At 39.0% G+C, this 20,913-nt stretch overlaps 1 protein-coding gene across 6 annotated transcripts in view; it reads right to left on the bottom strand.

Moving 5' to 3' along the window:
• The window catches only part of NTRK2 (neurotrophic receptor tyrosine kinase 2), a 204,588-nt gene that overhangs the window by 84,800 nt on the left and 98,875 nt on the right, over positions 1–20,913 (bottom strand). For all 6 annotated transcript variants that reach the window (XM_051801380.1, XM_051801381.1, XM_051801379.1 and 3 more), the window contains one exon: positions 1,757–1,945. In XM_051801380.1, the coding sequence (XP_051657340.1) occupies positions 1,757–1,945 (189 nt within the window). The remainder of the gene's footprint in view (positions 1–1,756; positions 1,946–20,913) is intronic.

A 20,913-nucleotide genomic window follows, 5' to 3' on the forward strand; every position in this document is an offset into this window, starting at 1 on the left:
TGTTTCAACATTAATGCTGAAGTTCAAAACTCCACAGTTACTGACGTTTATTTTAACAATTATAAAGTTGTCTAATGCAGCTGGAAACAGAGGTACAGTAGCCTTATATTTAAAAGCATAGCCTTTTATATAACATTAAAGAGCACTAATGGCATGTTGCCCATTTCTGATTATCTAGCAGCTTCTATTCTTTACATGAATTAATGTTCCAATCAGAATGCATCTGTATAACATTTTCCTGGTGCTGATCAAGTATCACCAATTCAGTGATTTCCTTGCGATCCCACTGCATATGCTAGGCCAGATCATTCAGATTATTATCATTATTATCTGCTGGTAGAAGAGATAATGGGGCATTTCTAATCACAAAATAATGCCACACAAAAAACTATGGTAAGTGTGAACATCAAGGATGTACAATAAAAAGGCAGAGGAAGACCTTGTGTTACAGGAACATGCTTCTGGACTGTGCTTAGTGCAACAATCTAGATGTAGATAAGCATTAATATTCACAAGACAAGTGGATAGTTCAGCATCAGTCCTTGTTTGCAGTGTTAGAAGCTATGCATATGTGTGATGCATGCATGCCCTCATGTGCAGGTCAAGAAGGACTCCTGTAACAGCTTTTAAACTTTGCAAACCTGGAGGCAGAGATTTTTGACCTTGGCAGTAAGCCCCTATACTATAGTTTGTGCTAGGAAGTGATATCATTCAGGGTAGGATACAGACAGGATATAGTGTCCCTTAGTTGCAAGCCCAATGCTCGCTAGCTATACTGAGAATCTCTGGAGTGACTTCTCAGAGAAACAGTTCAGACTTCCAGTGACACTTCAGAAATGTATGTACACTCACACACATACACACACACAAACACACAAAAATAGGAAAAAAAAGGCAGGAGCAACCTTCTCTGAAACACTTAAAGAATTCAGTGTCCTGATGAGAAATAGTAAGCAGTGCAGTTACTATTAATTACAATATCTTTTAGGTATTTTTTCAGTTATGTGCAGTGCTAACTGCTGGTTCAAAAATCAGCGTTTTACATGTTCAGTTCTAAAACCGTTACTAGTTTTGAAAAGTAGCATCTGAATAGGGATACTCTTTTTTTAACACTTCATAGTTAATTATGTTTAACTTCATATTTTTTCACATTCCACCTGCTTCTAGCTGAACATGAAAGAATTTGTATGTGACATTTATTGTCCATCATGTAACCTTCTGCTCTAGTTTTAAATATTAAACATCTTTTCTGTCTGCAGGGGTTGAATTATACAATGAAATTAAAAGAATTGAAGTTTTAACCCTTGTCATTCTTGAAACTTTGCAAATACTCAGATTTCAAAGTTGGGTTATGTTAATTGCCAACATGATCAATTTAACTGTAGCACATACGTAACGATACTGACTTTTGCTTCTGACCCAAGATTTATTTTCTCCCAAGAATATACATTCAGTGCACAGGACTGGCTAAAGACCACTGAAATCAATGGAAAGGCTACCAGTGACTTGAAGAAATATGGATTGGGCTTTGAGCATAATACAGCTGACTTAATTGACTCACCACAAGGGCTGAATTTTGCTTAAACAGACGTAAAGCGCTTCATCCCATGTACCTTTAATAAACTCCATACATTTTAACCCCACCCTTCCACTCCCAGGGATTTACAGTATTGTATCATGCTAGTTCTGTTAAGGAGTCACAACACTTGCACAGATAAAATGAATGACTGAAACACATAGAGTTGTTTGTACTTACAAGTGTCTGGCTTGAGCTGACTGTTGGTAATTCCAAAATACTGGGGATTTTCAATGACAGGAATCTTTGTCATCCCAATGATGACTGCATCAGGACCCCCCTCAGAAGAAGATGGAGTGTTACTGCCATTTGAGATGTGGTGGAGGGGACTGGCTGAATCGTCATCATTGCTGATAACTGAAGAAGGACCTAGAGTTAGAAACAAAGATTTTCTTGTAACTCAGCATATGGTATCCTTCCCTTAGACAATTCCTTTATCTTTGTTTTGACCACTTTTATTTTGAAGTTTTGACCAGTTGTCCATGGTCAACAGCTCTCTTTGTGTGCCTTGTTGACCTTACCTCAGAAATTTTATATTCTGGAAGCAGATGGAGAATGGTGCAATGGGAAACAAATTTTTATACTGGCACATCACCTAGACTAAATATGTCAGCGTCCAGCACAGTCTGTCACTGGGAAAGATCTCAAAATTTCTGAACTCATTCTGTCAGTCTCAGAATTAGGCTATAAAATACATGCACTAACTTTTTTACTTTATGCCCTACTTGAAACACACAGCAGTAACAGCACAAATCCAGGGAATGCCTGCCCTACCTGGCAATATAACAAGACAAAAGACACAGAGGAGATGGGCTCATCCTGATGTGAGAAGCTGGTAAATTCTGAAACAAATATGGTTCAGGGTCAAAAAATCTAGGGAACAATTTGCACAGTCACAGAGGTGCAGAGAAGATGGATGCTGAATTGATTAGTGGGAAAGACACATCCCACCACACTGCAAAACTTGGAACCAATGCAGAGAGGCTCATTGAACCCAGAGGAACATCCCACTGGCTCCCCCATCCATATCTGAGTCTAGTCACCTTCCAAAAAGAGGTCTATTGTGAACAGTAATTCAGTGACAGTTTTTATTTTGTTTCCACTCTGTGGTTTGTATTTTTAATGGAAGTACCACTGAGATAATACCTTGTAAATGGATTTTAAAAAATCCTGCTTAGCGCAGTGTTCCACTTCTGTGAGTTGCAGGAACCTTTGAACTAACAGCACGATCAGCACAGACGACATTTGAACTACTGACATTTAAATTCTATGCCATTTAAATGCCATTTCATTTAAACTCCACATCACTTTTTCCTGTTTATATCCAGTACTCAGAGAAAACTAGAAGCACCATTTAGCAGTAATGACATTTTGCCTCATCTCCCGACGGAAGAGCCAGCAGAGATCACACACGTCATATTTCACTTCATTGTCCGTCCATGTTAACTAGGGTTTTGGGGATGACATTCACATCTTCTAATTGTAACATCAAAAGAAGGTGCTAGAAACGGATGGAAAAATTCACCCCCTGGAAGTGTCCATCCTGGAATGGCATCCTTAGACAATAGTTGTGTTTAGCCTGTGGGCAGCAGTGAGAGGTTGAGCAAATGTTCCCCCAAAGAAGGGGGCAGCAGAGAGGACCTTAAGGACAGTAAAAAGCTGTGTTTATTCAGTAACCAGTAACTGGTAACCCCTTGCAACATGTTGCACTCCCAGAATGAGTTTTGGCTGGACAGAAGAACACTGCAGAGTCAAGACAGAGCTGAGTAACTTGCCACATAGGTGGCATCTGTGTCTGCAGGAGAGATGGGGAATGCAGAGAAAGAGAGAGTAAGAATGGGGACCAGCAGCAGGTTCTGTATACACATTACTGAGGACATGAGAGAAGACAGGCAGGATTCACCGCAGCAGACATACAGTTAAGGGATATGATAAGAAAAAGGACGGTCCCAAACACAGCAAAGAAAAGGGAGCTTTAAAGAAACTTCTACTCTTCTGTGGCTGTATTGTTAACAAAATCACTTCATCACTACATGCCATGGCTCACAGGAATAAAGCTTAAATATTCTGGTATGTGACTATTCAACCCTATATTTTGAGACTCAAGCATATTCACACCCCTGTCCTGGTTTCCTTTCTTCTCAGCTGGTTTAATGGTGCATGAGGAAAACGTTCTTGTGGTTTGAAAAAGTACTTCCCCCCAGCTTGAAACATTAGAAGTAATTTTTCAAATACCTTGCACTTCACTGTAAAGTCACTGTTGACAAATGTAAGCAAAGCCTAGATCTCTGCAATTTATCAAGTGAAACCACTAATACTAAGGCTAGTTTTGTTATTACTGATCACCCAGATCCTCAAACGATTGATTCTCCTGGGAAAACTGCCAGGATTAAGAGTTTTTGGTGAAGATTTCTCTAATGAAGGGCAGAGCCTAATAAATTGCGGGAAAGGGTCCCTCAGATGGCACAGAAGATACTTAAATCAGATCACAACAAATTTTTCAGATGCATGAGTGTTGTTTGTAGAAGTATTAGAGTGCAACCCATTTAAAACTGCATTCAATTTTTGGTAGATAACATCCTTGCATCTCTAAGCTTTCTGAATATCAACTTAGTTGCTCCAAAAAAGCAGGCTCACTAATACATACTTTCTTGAGAAAACAAAGACTTTTTATAGAGAAATACTATGAGGGTCGAATCCCTTCTGTCACAGTAAACAGGCAAATTCTCTTGGTTCTGAAACTTAATAGAAAGAAGTCTTGAAGTCCTTTTCAGCCCTGCTGTTATCTGCTGCATAGGGGGAGGCTTTTTTGTTGTTGTTTGCTTCCAGCATACATGCAGTGATGGCAAGGAAAAGTGACCATTAGACATTTCCAGATGTTAAAGTGGGATAATGAATAGGACCTCTGGTCATCGTATAATTTCCACACTACCTCAAGACCCAGTTTTGTGTGGTGAACTATTCTTTCAATCAGTATAAACCACAAAGTGCTGCAGGTGAAAAGTAGACAATTGTTCCATAAATCTATTTGCTCAATTAGGCTAGCTGGTAAAAGCTACTCTTCTGTGTGGTATGAAGCAGGCTCCAAGTACATTCAGCTCTCTGATGTAGGTAAGGAAAACCTGGAAAATTACGTGATTTTCAGAGCAATTCCTGGCACTACAAAACAGTGTAAGAAAAATTCAACTGTAGGAACTTTGTTGCTGCATCACTTTGTGATCCCCCTTACTAATATATTAGCAAGTGAACATCTCATGTAATGGTCTTTCTGAATAGCTGTTTGAGTTAAAAAATCCTATTTCCTGTCTATTTCTTTTCTAATTAAGACAATTCCATCAACAGATGGAAATTTTTATGTATCAGAGGCAGCTGAGCTCGCATTCTTTCCAACTCACCCTTTGCCGGGACTTTTTTTTCAATGTGAGCAAACTTGTACATAGACTTTTATTTGCTGGACTATTACTCATCATAAAGCTACATTTCATTTTTTGAAATCACTAAGCCACGTTACAATTACTGACCAGCACTGCAGCTGGCTATGATATTCAAGAAATGCAAAACCATTTCTGGGATGCAAGATGAGACCATCACCTGCACTGACAAGAAGCTAGAGTTGCACTTTTCTGAACAGGCACTGAGTTCAAAATGAATGGTAATTTCTTAAAGCACCTTGGAGTGTGGTTCCATCCAGATGAAATGTGGTCACTGAATTACTTGTCAAAGGCAGAATGAGTATGGTAATTACACTTAATCACCTGTTACTGCTTCTGTTTTTTATAGAATCTGCTTTTTGTTTTACACCTGATATCTGCAAATTTTAGACAAAATGTCATAGAGGGAGTGAAAATCATGGGTTGTCAGTAGTTATTAGCTATTGCCAATATCTGATTCACAGTCAGGTTGAGCTTTTAAGAAAACTCCAGAGACCTTTTCCACCTTTCAACGTGCTTCCCAGCATCTTTCCTTGATTTCATTTTTAGACAATACTTCTTGAGAGGATAGAATTTGGAGCCAGACAAGAAATGGTAGCCTGCCTTGGAGATGATACAAGCTATACACCGCAGGGATGAGTTTCACCTTTATTTACTGTTAAGCAAAAGACCTCTCCATTCTGCATCACCTAGGCCCAAGAAAAATCCCTTCTGTGTACAAAAAACTGCCATCAGCTTTTTAAAAAAGTGGTGACGTGTAAGAAAACCAGTTCTATTTGAAACTGATGAGCTATAATAAAACCAAAATACCTCTAACAACTAGGTGGGGCATTATCCTCAGCACATAATATGGGGACAGGCAGAAACAGCAAACTTCTCTTACTGCATATTCCATAGAGAACTGGAGACAGTCAAACATTACTGTGGTTGGGGTGTGGTTTACCTTTAACAGTGTCAGCACTCTTGTCTGAAATATAACGCGCTTCTGTGCTACCTCTTGAACAGCGCATGTTTGCACTGTCCCTGATCTTGGTGGTACCAACAAATGTGGGTTTTCTTACATTAAGAAATAAAATTTATGTAAGCTATTTTCAAGGTGTGCTGCTATTTCTGGACAAAAGAAGGAGATTTATGATTATTATATACAGCCTTTCATGATAGAAAAGGCTAAAAAAATTAGGATTGTTCAACCTGGAGAAGAATAGACTTCAGGGTGATGTAGTTGTGGCCTTCCAGTAGCTGAAGGGAGCCTACCAAGAAAGATGGAGTGAAACTATTTACAAAAGCACATAGAGGCAGGAAAAGAGGGAATGGCTTCAAACAGAAAGACAATGGAATTAAATTAGATACTAGGAAGAAATTTTTTACTATGGGGGGTGGTAAGGCACTGGAACAGGTTACAGAGTGAAGTTGTGGACGCCCCATCCTTGGAAGTGTTCAAAGCTGGGTTGGATGTGGCTGTGAGCAACCTGATCTAGTGAAAGGCGTCCCTGACCATGGCAAGGGAGTTGGAACTAGATGTACTTTAAGGTCTGTTCCAACCCAAGCCATTCTGTGATTATATTCTATGATTCATGATACTTGTATCACCATCAGAGTTAATGCAGTTTTAACATGCATGCTATGAAGACCTATCTACCCTGTTATTTGTTGGGACTAAGTTTGCTTTGCAATTTCAGACTTTGGCTAATATTTAGGTAGTTGGTTGCAGCAACAGATCTGACTACTGTCTACCACTGGAATAACGCACATGACCTTCCTGTTATGAGACACGAGAATGTTATATTAATCATTGTGTCAGAACAACTCAGGTGTGTATGTGGGAGGGGGGAAGGACAAGTTGAATCTCACGGAGGTGAGGTCATGCCTTGTCCCACATGCCCCTTAAGACTCCTGGGGTGACCCTGGAGCAATTGTCAGTCAAAGGCAGCCCAGAAGCACGGTCTACACCACATCCTGGAGTCCCTAACCCAACCTTAGATTGTCTCACATCATGGGAGCACCACTCTTCACCTCACCCCAGAGCCCCTGAGTGGCCAGTGGGCTGGAAGACCACAGATCGTCTGCCAGAGCACATAAAAACAGATATGTGACGTCCACATGTTTGAACCCACCATTTCTAGACTCCTGTAGCTGGATCTACACTAGATCTAGGAATGGTAGCTATATGTCTCCTTTTATCTCTCTTTCTTTTCTTCTTTTTCTTCTACTCTCTTTTCTTAATATTTTAGGTAGTTGGATACTGGATAGGTTGGTTTTGCTAAGTTGTATGTGTTAGTACGTGGTAAGTCAATGTTTTGTGGAACGCTTTGTTCTGGTTGTATATTACCTTTTAAACTTTTGCCGAGAACTTATTTTTTCTAAAGTTTACCAGTAAAGTCCCTCCTGAGAAAATGTATGTAGCATTTCTCCTCTGCACTCTCTCTTAAGGTGTTAAAAGAACCAAAGGCTCTTCTAATAATCCAGAGGGCAGATATGGTTGGAGTCTTGCATATTTTTAAAGTAAAACTCTGTTGGTTGAGCTCATAGCTCTGAGACTTGGAGTCTTATATTTGTGTATCAAAGCACAGAAAGAGTCTCAAAGTGAATAATTCTCATCTAAGCAGGTTCTGGGAAAAAATAAAAAAGGGGGGTGCTCAAATGCAGAATCAGAAAGAACGTATGGGTTTTGGTTGCACCTCGCATGATCTTGCAGGCACATATACTCAGACTTTTGCTTAGATGATCACAAACAAGAAGTATGTCCATCTACTTCTCCCTTCACCTGCTGCGTCAAAGTTGTAAGCAGTCTACTTTGCATGTTTGTACTCCAAGCTCTAACAAGATGTCTTGGAGGCTACAATATCCTGCATCCTCTTCACAACACACTGCTGTGCAATACACGTCACTTCAATTATCCCTGAAGTCACTACTAATAGCTTAGGTACACTGGAAAGCAAACCGATTTTAGCTGTGTGGTTGGACTGTGATTTATAAGGATGCATCTACTTAGTCAAGTGTTACAAAGCAGATTATATAAAGAGCAATGTTCATTGAGTTGATTTTGTGCTGTGATGCCTTAATAAACATAGTTCCTTCCACAAAAAATTATGTTGACTGCTAGGGTTATTTTTCAATGGACCATGGCTCTGACTTCCACTGCAAACAGGGACCAGTCTGTGCTGAGGCATGGTAACAGCACATCACCAAGTTAAAAGCAGGACAGTGAATGCATGCCACATCAGTCAGTACCACCTCTGCCAAATTTCCAGGCCATACTGAGTCTTCTCTCTTTTTCCTTTTGGGAGGGGTATGGTTTTTCACTAGTTAAATACATTGTTCTGAAAAGCAATTACACAAATTTCTCTTCCCATGAGATTTCCTTATTTGCTGTAGATTTTAAGTTATTCTTTTCCACATCATCAAAAGGTAAGTTTTGTGCTGCAGCAAGAGCAGATATTCAATTTCTCCTGTTATCAAGGTAGGATTCAACTTTCTTACCAGAACAGTCATCATTTTAGCTTTACTCTAAAATTATGATCTTATCTTTTATTCTCTCTGGAAGACAAGTAATCAGTCACAGCTTGGCACACTTTTATTTGACTAAGGTGCTATAAGTTTTACTTTGCATATTCCTTTGTATTCCTAAGTTATACAAGGAATACAATGTGCAATTCTATTAGACTGGATAAGAAAGTCAGCAAAGTAGAAAGCCATGCAATTATAGAAACATTATTTTATATTATTGCTCTCTTAAAATGCTGCATGCCGAATACAGGGAATTGAATTAAAAGGCATAAATAGAACACAAGAAAAAAACCCCAAAGATGGTTGAATAAGCTTTCAAAGAGAAACCAGTTTAGACTCACTTTGCTTGGTAGAACTGTTCAAAGTCAGATTGTTCTGCAAATCTAGAGAGGGTTTATTAAAATTATGGTTTTGCTTTGTAGCTGTTGATACTTTTAATGAGGGAAACTCAAGGCATGGCACTCTCATGTTCTGTCAGCAGTTCAGTTGTGTGGAGCAATAACATATCTTGCCTCTCCCCATTTTCCAACTGACCCTTTCTGTCTCATATCCCCATCCCTGCCAGCTATCCAGAAAACAGCCGTTAGTTTTAAGCATGAGTGAAGTAACCTCTATACTCACTGTCACATTTAGTTCAAAATTAATAAGGGGGTTAATCCTCCTTTGTGGTGAAGAAAACGCAAGATCACCCTTAACAACTTTATGCCCAAGTCCATCCTGCTGAAGGATACTTTTCTTCACAGCTCAAAGAGTGCATGTCCTTCTATCCCGGAACAGCATTAGACATTAAGTCTCTGACTCAGAAAACTGAGACTTGCCAGGCTTAGGCGTTTAGTGGATAAATCATTTCACATCTTCTGACAGGTATCATCAATCTGTTTAACTGATTTGCACCCACCAGTGCTTGTTTAAGCTTGTTCCCTATTGCTTCTTGATATATGAGATGAGAAAAACTTCTTGACACTGCCCAAGAAGTTCAGTTCCCATCCAAGATGATGCTCCCAGGAAGTCAGGGGAACCGGAACAGAGAGCAGGAGAACATCTTCACACCCAGCAGACAAATGCCTCTGTTACCCATCAGCATGCACTTCTAACATTCTCTAAATAACTGAAGTAAGGGGGCTTCTTGAAGGTCTCTTGAAGGAATAAGTAGCGCAAAATCAAGGTTTAAACTCAAGAAGCAGCCCTTAGGAGTCTGTTCACTTACAACTAAAGTGGAATATTTGTTTGAAAATCATGATGAAATCACACCAATTCAATGTAATGTTTGATTTGGGTGATTAGGGATAAAAGGTGGTTTGCTCTGTCATTGAATAGCTTTCATACACAGCAAGTAAACTACAGTGTTGGATTGCCTTCATTCCCACATAGAATAATTTAAGTAATGCATACCTTTGAGTCTAATGAAACAACAGGTATGTTATTCAGCTTTACAGTACCAAATTTTCAGTGTTGCTAGGTGTCAAGATGCCTTTTCCCCTAAATCACACACTCCTCTTGCAGGATAATTTATTTCAAATGCCGAGCTCCTCTAGAGAGGAACACACAATCTGGGTAATTTCCACTGACATGACTGTGCACAGATTTTAGCCACTCAGTATTTCATCAGGGCTTTTTTGTTGTGGCTTTGAATCTAAGAGCCACAGCTGCATATTTTTTTGCTTTGGTTTTATTCTGGTGTGTGACTGAAAGAAGCCCAGTCAGTTCCTTTCAGCTGCCTTTCTCCTCACAACCTCATCTACTCCCCTGTATGCACGTATTCCTGCATCCCTTCACACACAAGCCTAGAGCAATTGTTTCTGCAAGGGAGGACTCCCTAGGATAGGCTGGGGGACTCCTTTATAATGCAAGTCACTCGCTGAAAGTCATGCAACCTATGGGGTGCAGGGCCAAAGACACAGGTGTCTTGGTCTGGGACAGACTGGTACGACAGTTCACCCAAGAAACCTCCTTTGCAGCACTGCAAAGCCCTGTAAGTAACAAGAATGCAGTCTCTAACACATTCTGGATTGGCTAGTACTGTCTGTACAGGATGAAAGGTCCGCAACCCCCTCTGCCCTGGCTTCATTCCAGTGCCAGCTCTCCCCAGGGATGCCATCAGCAAAACCTCAGCCTGCTTCACAAAGGTTGCCAATTTCTTTCTCCTTTTAGCCAGAATGGGAGGTATTTGTGTAACAGATCTCACAACTGCAATCTGGCATAATCTTCAAATTCTTAAGTACCAAACCCAATAAATCCTCAGAGATTGTCTTCAATGTGGTATTCCCAATTTGGAGGCAGAAGAGCAGAAGGCTCTTTGGCTCACTGATTCGCCCAAGACTGCAGGTGGGATCTCTGTCAAAGTCTTGATCAGAACCTGAGATGAACTGGTAGCCCCAACTGTTGAACCATGAAGCCCTTTGTGACTCACAGCCCTCCTTCAGTTGTAGGATAAATTGTGGCTATACAGTTGTCCACTGCTTTGGACATGTTGGCAGTATCTGCAGCTCAAATGAAACAGAGACCTGAGACAAAAATCTAGCCAGGATGTGGTATATTAATCAATAAGAATACATCAGCTAGAGAAGTAAGGATACAAGGCGGCAGAAAATGTTAAAGAATGAAAAAAATGTATCTATTTTTAATATAGATCATAAAGACCATTAATTATAATCACCTGCAGGTTTGGGTATCTTGGAAATGTGGGTAAAATTACAATCCTTCAAAAATACTACAGTGAAAAATCACCACAATATTAAAAAAGATCAGCTGGAATGCACTTGTTGGCATTGAGCAAAAAATAGTAATTCACCTGAAATTAAACCCTTGTTGCCTTTCATTTAATTTAAAATTATTTAATTAACATTTGCTTCCCTCCAGACTTCTCATAAATAATCTAAGTGTTAGCATTCCCATTCCTAGGGCTGGGAATGAGGTCCTCTCTTGTTTAGAAGATAAATACAAAGTGTACAGAAGCGACACAGGTTTCCCCATGCTGCTTTGGCAGTCAGTCTTTACCTGAGAGAACAAAGCTATTTGGAGTAGTTAACTTGAATAATTTTCCAAATTCTGTTTAGTTAGATATGGTTAGGTTATACGGCAGATATGCTAGATTGTAGAGAAAAGCTCCCTGATTTTAAACTTGTATTTGCTTTTGTGCCTTTTTTTCATTTAAAAAAACAAACAAACAAAAAACATTAGTAATGACACTATTTCATTTTTTTCAAAGCCTGATTATTTCTTGGAAGTACAGAGATACTATAGCCCTCTTCCATTCAAGCAAATCAGCTGAAAACATGATACGGAAAAAGGTAGACATACTCAGAGACTGATGAAAAACTGAAGATCTAGGATTTCTTTTATCTTAAACCAAGGTCTGAGGAGGTACACAAAAACAGGCCTTCCAATGCATGGGGACATTTTTTATTGCATGCCTATGCTGGACAGAAATGAAAAGTTCCATTGCAAAAGTACATCAAAAAAGACTGAGGTAAAATGTTGGGAAGACATCCTCAGGCATTGGAATTGCTCATAGAAGACTCAGAAACCTCCATTTCTGGAGATCTTTAAGCAACATAAGGAAAAAGTCTGTTGAAAAAAATACAGGTATAGTTCATACAGGCTTAGGATAGGGTCCCCTTTCAGCTTTAAACTTCCATAATGACAAAAAGGCAGACCTTGAGTGATCTTATGGGAAACACTCAAATGCTGATTTATGCCTATTCAAAACTGAAGGAAGCCCAGAGTTCAACAAATACACAACATATCTCAATGGATTACATATATTTCAATGCATTAGAAGATCACTTTTCCAGCCTGCAGAACAAAGACAGGTTTAGTTGGCTGAGAAGAACACCAGTGCTGTACTAATGTGGGTTATTCTACTAGAACACACATTATTTAATAGCAGTCTTTACATACAATTTATTTCAGTGAGGGTTTCCCCCTTTATTAACAGCTTTCATTAGTGGAAGTGTTAACTACATGACATTATAACACAGAGTCTTGTATAATTTCTTACTTTTTGTCAGTACAAGATTATCATAGGCCCCCAAAGTTGCATAAGTTATGAAGTCAACATTATACTGAAATATACCTCTCAACTTGTTCTCAACAAGCATAACAGCTTCCAATTAATTTTTCATTTACGACCACATCAGCTAACTTTAAACCTGACAATCTACAAAGAAGCAAAACTAAATGATTACACAAAATCTACCCAAACATCATGCTCAGATTGTAAACAACATCTGCAGAAGTCTGGTTTTGCTGTTTACCAGATGATCTTGTAGCCCAACTAAAGGTTTTTTGAACTTGCACTGACTTGGACTGTCAGTGGACTCTTCATCTCCAAACACTTCCTATCCCGGAAAACAGGTTTTAAAAACAAAATTCAAATACTCACCTACACCTGAAGAGGAGAGTATAGGAAGATGGTGAACTAACACTCCACCGTCTATTTCTTGTCAAGTAATTCACTCTCTTCTCAGGTGAATAGGTTTTGTGTACTTATGACTCAAATTTTGCATGTGCTGGGGAGGTATTATCTGGCCTTGGAAGAGGGTGGCTGGAAGGTCAGGAGAATTCAGCACAGAACACAGGCTGTCCAAAACCAGCCCTCAGTGAGCACAAAGCAAAAGGGAGCTTACTTTCCTTCCTGAACATTAATACCTGACATTTTATTCCAATTATATATTAGATTACTCAGCAACAGTGAAACTGATTCCTTTTATGTCTCTTCCACAGCAGCCCTTTCAGTGCTTTTTCTACAGAACCTGTCCCAGGCCTTTAAATACAGATCATAACCCATGCTCAGAAAAACCTTTCTAGCCAACAAGAGACTGGCCAAAATCTTCTGGGAAGAATTTTGATGCTCAGCAATCATGTATCACTAAAAATGCCTGTGATATTCACAGGAAGTCTCTGTCTGCCATGTTCTCCAAAATGGAATAGTCTTACCAATGGACCCATTCTAGTGCTTGGTTGTTCTGTGCACCTCTAAGAAATCATAAGGAAAAGAAAAGAAAAACAATCATCTTCCATTGTTACAGACTTCTGGATTATGGTCAATTAGATCTTTGAGGACACTGTTCATGAAATAGTTCACCTCTTTCATAACAGGGAAGGAGCTTCACAGACTGGAGGAACATCCCTGCTAATACAGTTTCAGATCAAAGATGCAGAAATTGCCTCCAAACAACACCCTTCTTTCCCCAGGTACAACTCCTAAGGCAGCGACACCTTACATACTCAAAATCCTCTTCAAATGCAGTGGAGCAAGTGACATTCACGGATAGAAAGGCAACGTGTCAAATTTCTGTCCCAGCAGCATCACTCCCAAGCTATAGGATTAGCTGCACAAATTGACTGACTTGCCTCTGTATGCTAAACCTCAACTGCCATTTACAGACACCTCCTCCTCCCTGCCACATGATGCCTCATCTGCTGGAGATTCCTCCTGTCACATCTTCCCTTCAATTTCAAGCAGCTTTCTGGAAATTGCTGCTATGGCAAGCAGAAAAATGCTGCATACTCGAAGCTATTTGCAACATATCAGCTAGTTTGCTATCCCAAAAGTGGTCATGCTACAAGCTAAACTCTGGTAGTTTTGCTCCAGCAGATTTCAGATTTGAAAACGGATGCATTAAGTGTGAAACTGGTGACAAAACTGGTCATGATACCACAACGAGGTTTCGCTAAAATACTGAAAGCATCACTGCTTCTACTCTGCACAGCTCTGCGTAAAGCAGTGTTTCTCTTTTTTTGGGATGCTGCACATAATATTTTTATAAATTATTTCTACTGCTTCTACTACTTCTGAATATTTTCCCTTAGCATTACCATTTTTCTGATGGGCCTCCTCTACTTATTTACTCACTTCTTTTTTCATGGAAAGTTTTTCCTCTCTCTTCTTAACTGATTTTCTCTTGACCACCTGGCTCATCTATCCCCTCTTTTTCTAAGAACCGCAGCCTCCTGTGATGTTGTAAATTTTATGTTAGGATTAAATAGCATTTGTACTTGTTAAACTCAAGTATTTTAGGATGACATTCATTTATTCTCAGTCTAGCTTCCTCTTTTATCAAAAATTCAGTCATGGCTGTTTCTTAGCAACAGATTTATCAGAACAGATTTGCATGAAAATCAAATTCTCTCAAAAAGGAACTGCTGAAGGAAGCTGATAGCATAGCCTTATTCCTGACCACCATTAAAAGCAAATGCTAAAAAGCAAAAGAAAAGGGGTTTGTAATTTCATAAGAAATTTAATGAACACATGTACAGCACTAGCACCAATTGAAGTAGATGACCTTATAAACTTTCCTAACTAATTCATCTCTGAACTGATCTGCAAAAATAATCTTGCCTTAAGACACTGAAAGGAAAAAACAAAAACAAAACAGCAAACCATGCACAGCCACAATCCTCTTGCACTGGACTAGATTAAAAATTGGCATCTGCAATGGTCACACACAATGGACCAAACTGCAAAAGGCAGTCACGCACTTCCTATGTGCAACAAAAACGTGCACCCTCACTTCAAGCACAACAATATTAGATAACCAAGAAATGGACTTCAGTGCAGGACCATAATAAGTATATTTCATTCTCTGGTGTCACCACATCTATAATATAATTTCAGTACACTGCAGGTTCCTAATTTTCAGTCTTTAGAAAGAATGTGAATTTAGAAAGAATTTAGAATGAAAGAATTCACATTCACCTAAAGGTATTTTTCTACACCTTACTTCTCCGTGCCATATAAGGTTTTCCTTTCTTTTACTTTTTCCTTAATCCAAAATAATGTGCTAAGCTCCAACCAGATAGTTCATCAAAAATGTAGACAAAAGCAATTCAGGAATAGGGTGAAAGAGTCAACCCAAATATGCAAGCATGAAATCCTACAAGCAGATAAAGTGAAATAGCAATACCAAGAGTCTAATTCCCTTCAACTTAATATCAACCAGGAGTAAGTTACTATATTGACAATGGTTCAAAATCCCTATGAATGACAGTGGAATCAGGAATGCTGTCTTTTTATTAAGAATGATGACAGCCTTTTTGGCAAATACAGTCTCCTGTTGCTGTGGCATTTACTTGTGACACTTAGTTATATTACTGAAAGGTAGCATTTATAATATATGGTTGCATATGAATTATGTTAGGAATGGGTTAAAGTAATTTATCTGTATTACTACCAAGAGGCAATGACAAAAAGGTAATTGCCCATATTTGTACCACTACATTATAGAGAATGACAGTTTTATGTCTTCATAATGTTTAACCAAAAATCTATAAAATCCATTTCTCTTTCTTGTTGAGAAATTAATATAGGACCAAAACCTCAAATTCAAACTCTGGTCATGCTCAGACAAAACTCCCACTGAAGTCAGTGGGAGTTTTGCCATGGAGAGGATTAAAGATGGTATGATTTGCTCCATGCTATCAGACATGTAAAAGCTACGGATCTAGATTTTCATTACAATGCTGCTGGTATTATTAAAATTAGCAAGATTTTGGTCTTTCACTTTCCAGGCACACAGTTGTGTGGGCTTGCAGAGGAAGGAGAGAGGCAAGGCAGACAAGTGAGCTTGAAGGAGGGTGCTTAATGCTGGGCTGGGACCCAGCAGAAATGCATCCCTCCTGCCGTATCTCCCTTCCCTTCTCCTCTTTAAGGCCCAACAAAGAGGCAGGAAAGAGCAAGGAAGCAAGCCTGGGTGCTTGGCAAAACAGCACTAGCTGGATGGAGGGCATCAAGCTCATTATCACAAAAAAATACTGAAGCCATCCATTATCTGTGCTATTCCAGCACTAGGAGCACGCCTAGGCACATACCCCTTTGGGAGGTTCTAGGTTGGACCCTGTGCCACAGAGATATGACACATCTAAAGGGAGATGGCAGGAAGCAGTCAACACATAACAGTTTCGCTGAGCTTCTGCCAGGGGTGACCAGACCACACCTGTAACTAGAGGAGCCTGCTATCCTTAGGGGGTTACCTGGCTCTGCAGGGAAGGGACATTGCACTTTCTTGGGGTTCTCAGATTTTGCCAGCAGCTCCATCCACTTGGTCATGTTACCTTAAATGGATACAGAAACTCTTAAAAAAAAAAGTAGAGTCTTCATCAACTGAGTGTTTGGAACGGTTTTGTTCTCCAGTACAGTTTCCAGAGACATTAGAATTTGGTTTGTTAAAACAGTAACAACTTTTCGTATGTTATCAACAAATTTCTTCATGTTTTCATGATGTGGTAGCAGAACCAAAGGAACAAAGATATGACAACCTGAAACAGCTAAGTTTTCTAACCAGCCTACAAAAATGAAGCAAAAAGTAAGTCCTGATATACTCACCCATTTAAATTTTTATAAGAAAATAACAGTAACATCTCACTACAGATGTCATTTCTTAAATGAAACCTCATTTTTAAGAGTATGATTACAACAGATTACTGACCTTTAGTCTCGCTAGCAATGCCATCTGGCACCAATTTACTTTCAAACTGCCAAGCAATTATTGCTAAAAAATTAACTAAAAAAAATTTCACACTTAAGGATATTTTTTTAAATTCTTAATGAAAAAAATATATGGTTAGGGACCATTGTTCCTTACAGAATAAAGATCAATACAGTACTAATGATTCAAATACCAGCACAGAGACACTGGAGTCCTGAATTTAAAATAAGATAGTCCTATTGAATTAAACTCATTGATCTGGGTTCTAAAGCAAGTTTCAAAGTATGTTCACACAAAAATTAATTCACGACTAGTAGTAAAAAAATGAGATTCCTTTATTCACTGTGTTAGTAACACATGATTAAAACTGCAATATATAGCACTATTTTACACATACATAATGTCTTCAAAGGCCATTTTGTAGAAAAAATGAAACTGCAGATAAATACAGATCTTATGTGATATCTGGCTATTATGGATTAAACATCACAAAAACCTTACAGTTTTGGAGTTAAAATTGCATTACTTCCCTTTTTATGTCAAATGTCTGGCAGGACCTAAGATGGATGTCTACTCCTTCAAAATGTTAACAGACAGTGAAATGCAAGCTTTAAAATCTACCATTCCCAAACAGTAGGAGTAGTAGTACTTACAAATGAGAAGTATTTAAATTAGTCTCTTAGCTGATGTGAATTGGTTAAAGGATCTGACTCATACTTTTCTCCAATCCTACTGATTTTGAGTTCCTCATGGTTTTGCATCCCATGCAGATACATTCACTGCTGGACAGATTGATCTGTTAGCATTTTACAGCTACACAGCACAAACAGAAATGCAATGCAAGGAAAGACACGGGAGAATCATGCTGCACAAGCTGTGCACTTGCAATGTGTAGGCAGCAATGGTAAAATGTTTCAGGATGCTAAAGAAAGCAGTTACACATTACATAAAACAATTCAATGTGGTACACTAGCAGACTTCCTTAGAATCCTGAAGCAGATAACATAATTCAAATAAGAGAAAGATGCACTCCAGGTAGGACCACACAAACACACACTAGTTCTCCCATCCATAAATGCAGGGATGACAAAAATCCCAGATGAATAAACATCCCCGATTTGTTTTACAGGGGAATACAGAACTGTGCTCTATCTGAAGTCAGAGCCGGGGTTCTATTGCAACCAGACAAGCATCAGCACAGACCCTTTGCAACCTGAAACATGCAGACGGAAATCCTCATGAATGCTGAGAGTTAAAATTACAATGATATTCTGTATTAAACAAATAAATCTCACAGTAGCCTGACTTATGGCACCCAAAGTAAGACCTGCATGCCTCCAAAGGGAAAAAACCATTTTTTTGGAATTCCCACTCCCCTCCTAGAGACAATCAAACCCTTTGTGCTTTGATTGATCACACAGTAATTAAGTCTCTGCCATCAATTTTCAGCCTCTCTGCTTCATCTGCCAAAGGCTGCCCTTTCCTGGTATAAGTAGCTGTCCCCTGGCAATCACTGATCAAACTGCTATCATGTGGGCCATCTACATATCACTAGTGGTTACAGTTGCACTCACCATGGGCAAAGTTCAGACCAGAACCCAGGAGCAAAGCATGTTGGAGCCTTGCCATTGGAAACAACTGACTCCAGAGGCCACACCATAACCTCCTAATGACAGGTAACAACTTCACCTGTGTCCCAGGGTAGTTGAGTTCAACAGCAACAGGTTATATATACATTTGGATTCCAACAAAGTGTGAAGTAGCAGCAGGCAATGGAAACCTGGCATCCTCTTTAGAAAGAAAAAGCAGTTATGATAAATCTTTGCCTTCCTCTTGAAGAGGCGCAGGGCCCTTTATGCCTTTTTTTTTTGAGACAATGATGAAGTATGATAAAGTGTGATTCTTTACCTGGAAAGAGACTGCCAACTCCCAAGGGAAAAACAAAACCTACATATGGGAAAAGGTAACCTGTTGTATCACACAACAAGTAGAAAGCTGGTCTCCGCATGTTCTGCCTCAAAAACTGTGCCTCAGACGCCTGGATAAAGGAAATGCTCAGGCAAATCGCAATGAACTTTCCATGATTTTGATTTATAATCTCGTAAGCAAACAAATACAGAGTTGGTGATTTGGGTAGTTTTTAAAGAACACTGCATGTATTTAAAAATTATAGAACTAAGCAATTAGTAATAACAGAGAGCTGTGTGGCAGAAACCTTCACAAGACCCATCAGAGACTGAGATATTTGTCAATGGGCTACTTGCTACCCAGAAGACAGACTTCACCAGGCAGACAGTTACATTACTACATAAAGGTAGTACCTCAGACTGCCAAAAAATTACTTTTGGCTTATAAAACTGAGACAAACTGACTTGCTAGGTCATCTTATCACCTGACATTAATGGAAAAGTCAATGTGCGGGGCTTACCATGAGAAAGACAACACTGATATTCTTTCACGCTTGACTTTTATCTCATATTTAAGGCAACATACACAGTTTTGAATCTGAATGCAAATGGAAGTATTATGTAAATGTTTTTGTCTACAAAGTATAGACTTATTAAGATCTCACATGTTGTTCTAATTTTGATAGTTATTCTGCACAGGTATATACAGCCCTTGGATTTTTCCTGGATTTTTAAGACATGAAGTGTCTTAAAAGTGAAGGAACTTCTTATGACTATGCATTAATTGTATAGTAGAAAGTGCACCAGGAATCTCTGACATGGCTAGCTGTATTGACCTTCACCCTGGGACCATCTGGGGATGAAAAGTATGAGCTAAGTATAAGCTATGACCTCAGCATCATGCTAGGTCTCATAAGTAAGCATTAAAATTGATTGCATGGCATGCATCTTTAGAAAAAGAAAGCAGAATTCTGGTTTAGGCAGCAGGGTCTATGCTGGGACATCTGCTAGTGTAAAGACACTACAAACACAGCATGGGCTGAGAAACAAAATGAAAGAAACACTACCCAGCTCTCAGACAAAGGTTTGTATAGAACCAATCGTTTTCTTGGATCTTGTTCCCTGAGGCAGGGATGACGCATCCCTTCCTGAGGAATCATTGACTTCGGTGCTCTAATTTTGCTAAAACTGTTCCAGGGGAAAATATGGTGACTCGTCAGTGGATCGTGCCAGTCATGAAGGAACACCCAATTGTCCATCTGGAGTTTCACCACTTTCTGGTTTCTGACTCTAATCCCTAATACCAGCTATAAGGAGTTATTGAGGAATGTGATCCGTAGTGTCATTGGTATGTGGTTCCCAACAAAAACTTCCATATTTTCCTTCTACATATCAGCTATCCTGGGAATGTGTCATGGCTAGAACAGCCAGTTGAATACTTTGCTCTTTCTGAATGTGAAAATAGCACAGCACTTTTATGTGGCAAGAATAAATGCATGTATGAAAGATACTGTCACATTGAGATTCTAACTTATCCGAGACACTATTTGGGATTTTACTGATTACAGACGCAATGTATTAGGGAACTAGATCTAAAGTTTGCTACAACGAAAACTGCAGAAATCATGGCATCACAAAATGGCATAGTGGAAATAAACCATGAATTTGAAAACTACAGTAGAAAAGCAAATTGCATAAATACGACAACAAAGTGGTTTTAAAATTAGTTCTTCAATTACCAGAGTAAGAACTCCAATCCAAATTAATTTTCATCTGTCTTTCAAACCCACCTTTCTATTCTCTTCACTGACACTTGTTTTAGAAAACTGCACAGTGTATTTGCTTTTAACAGGTAAAACACACTGCCAAAAGGTCTTTCAATACAATTATCTATAAATTAAAACACAGTATCTTGTGACTTTTTTCAACCGTTCTCATGGAACTGCAATATACAAAGAACTGCTTATTATGTGCTCTGCATTTTTCATTTAGAGCCTGATTACTAACATAATAGAGGGAGAAACATCAATTACTCAACCTGAAAGGTGATCTTTAAATTCACT

This window comes from Manacus candei, unplaced genomic scaffold (genome assembly GCF_025592945.1).
Source record: "Manacus candei isolate 608988 ecotype Guabito, Panama unplaced genomic scaffold, ASM2559294v1 h1tg000051l, whole genome shotgun sequence".
NCBI lineage: Eukaryota > Metazoa > Chordata > Aves > Passeriformes > Pipridae > Manacus > Manacus candei.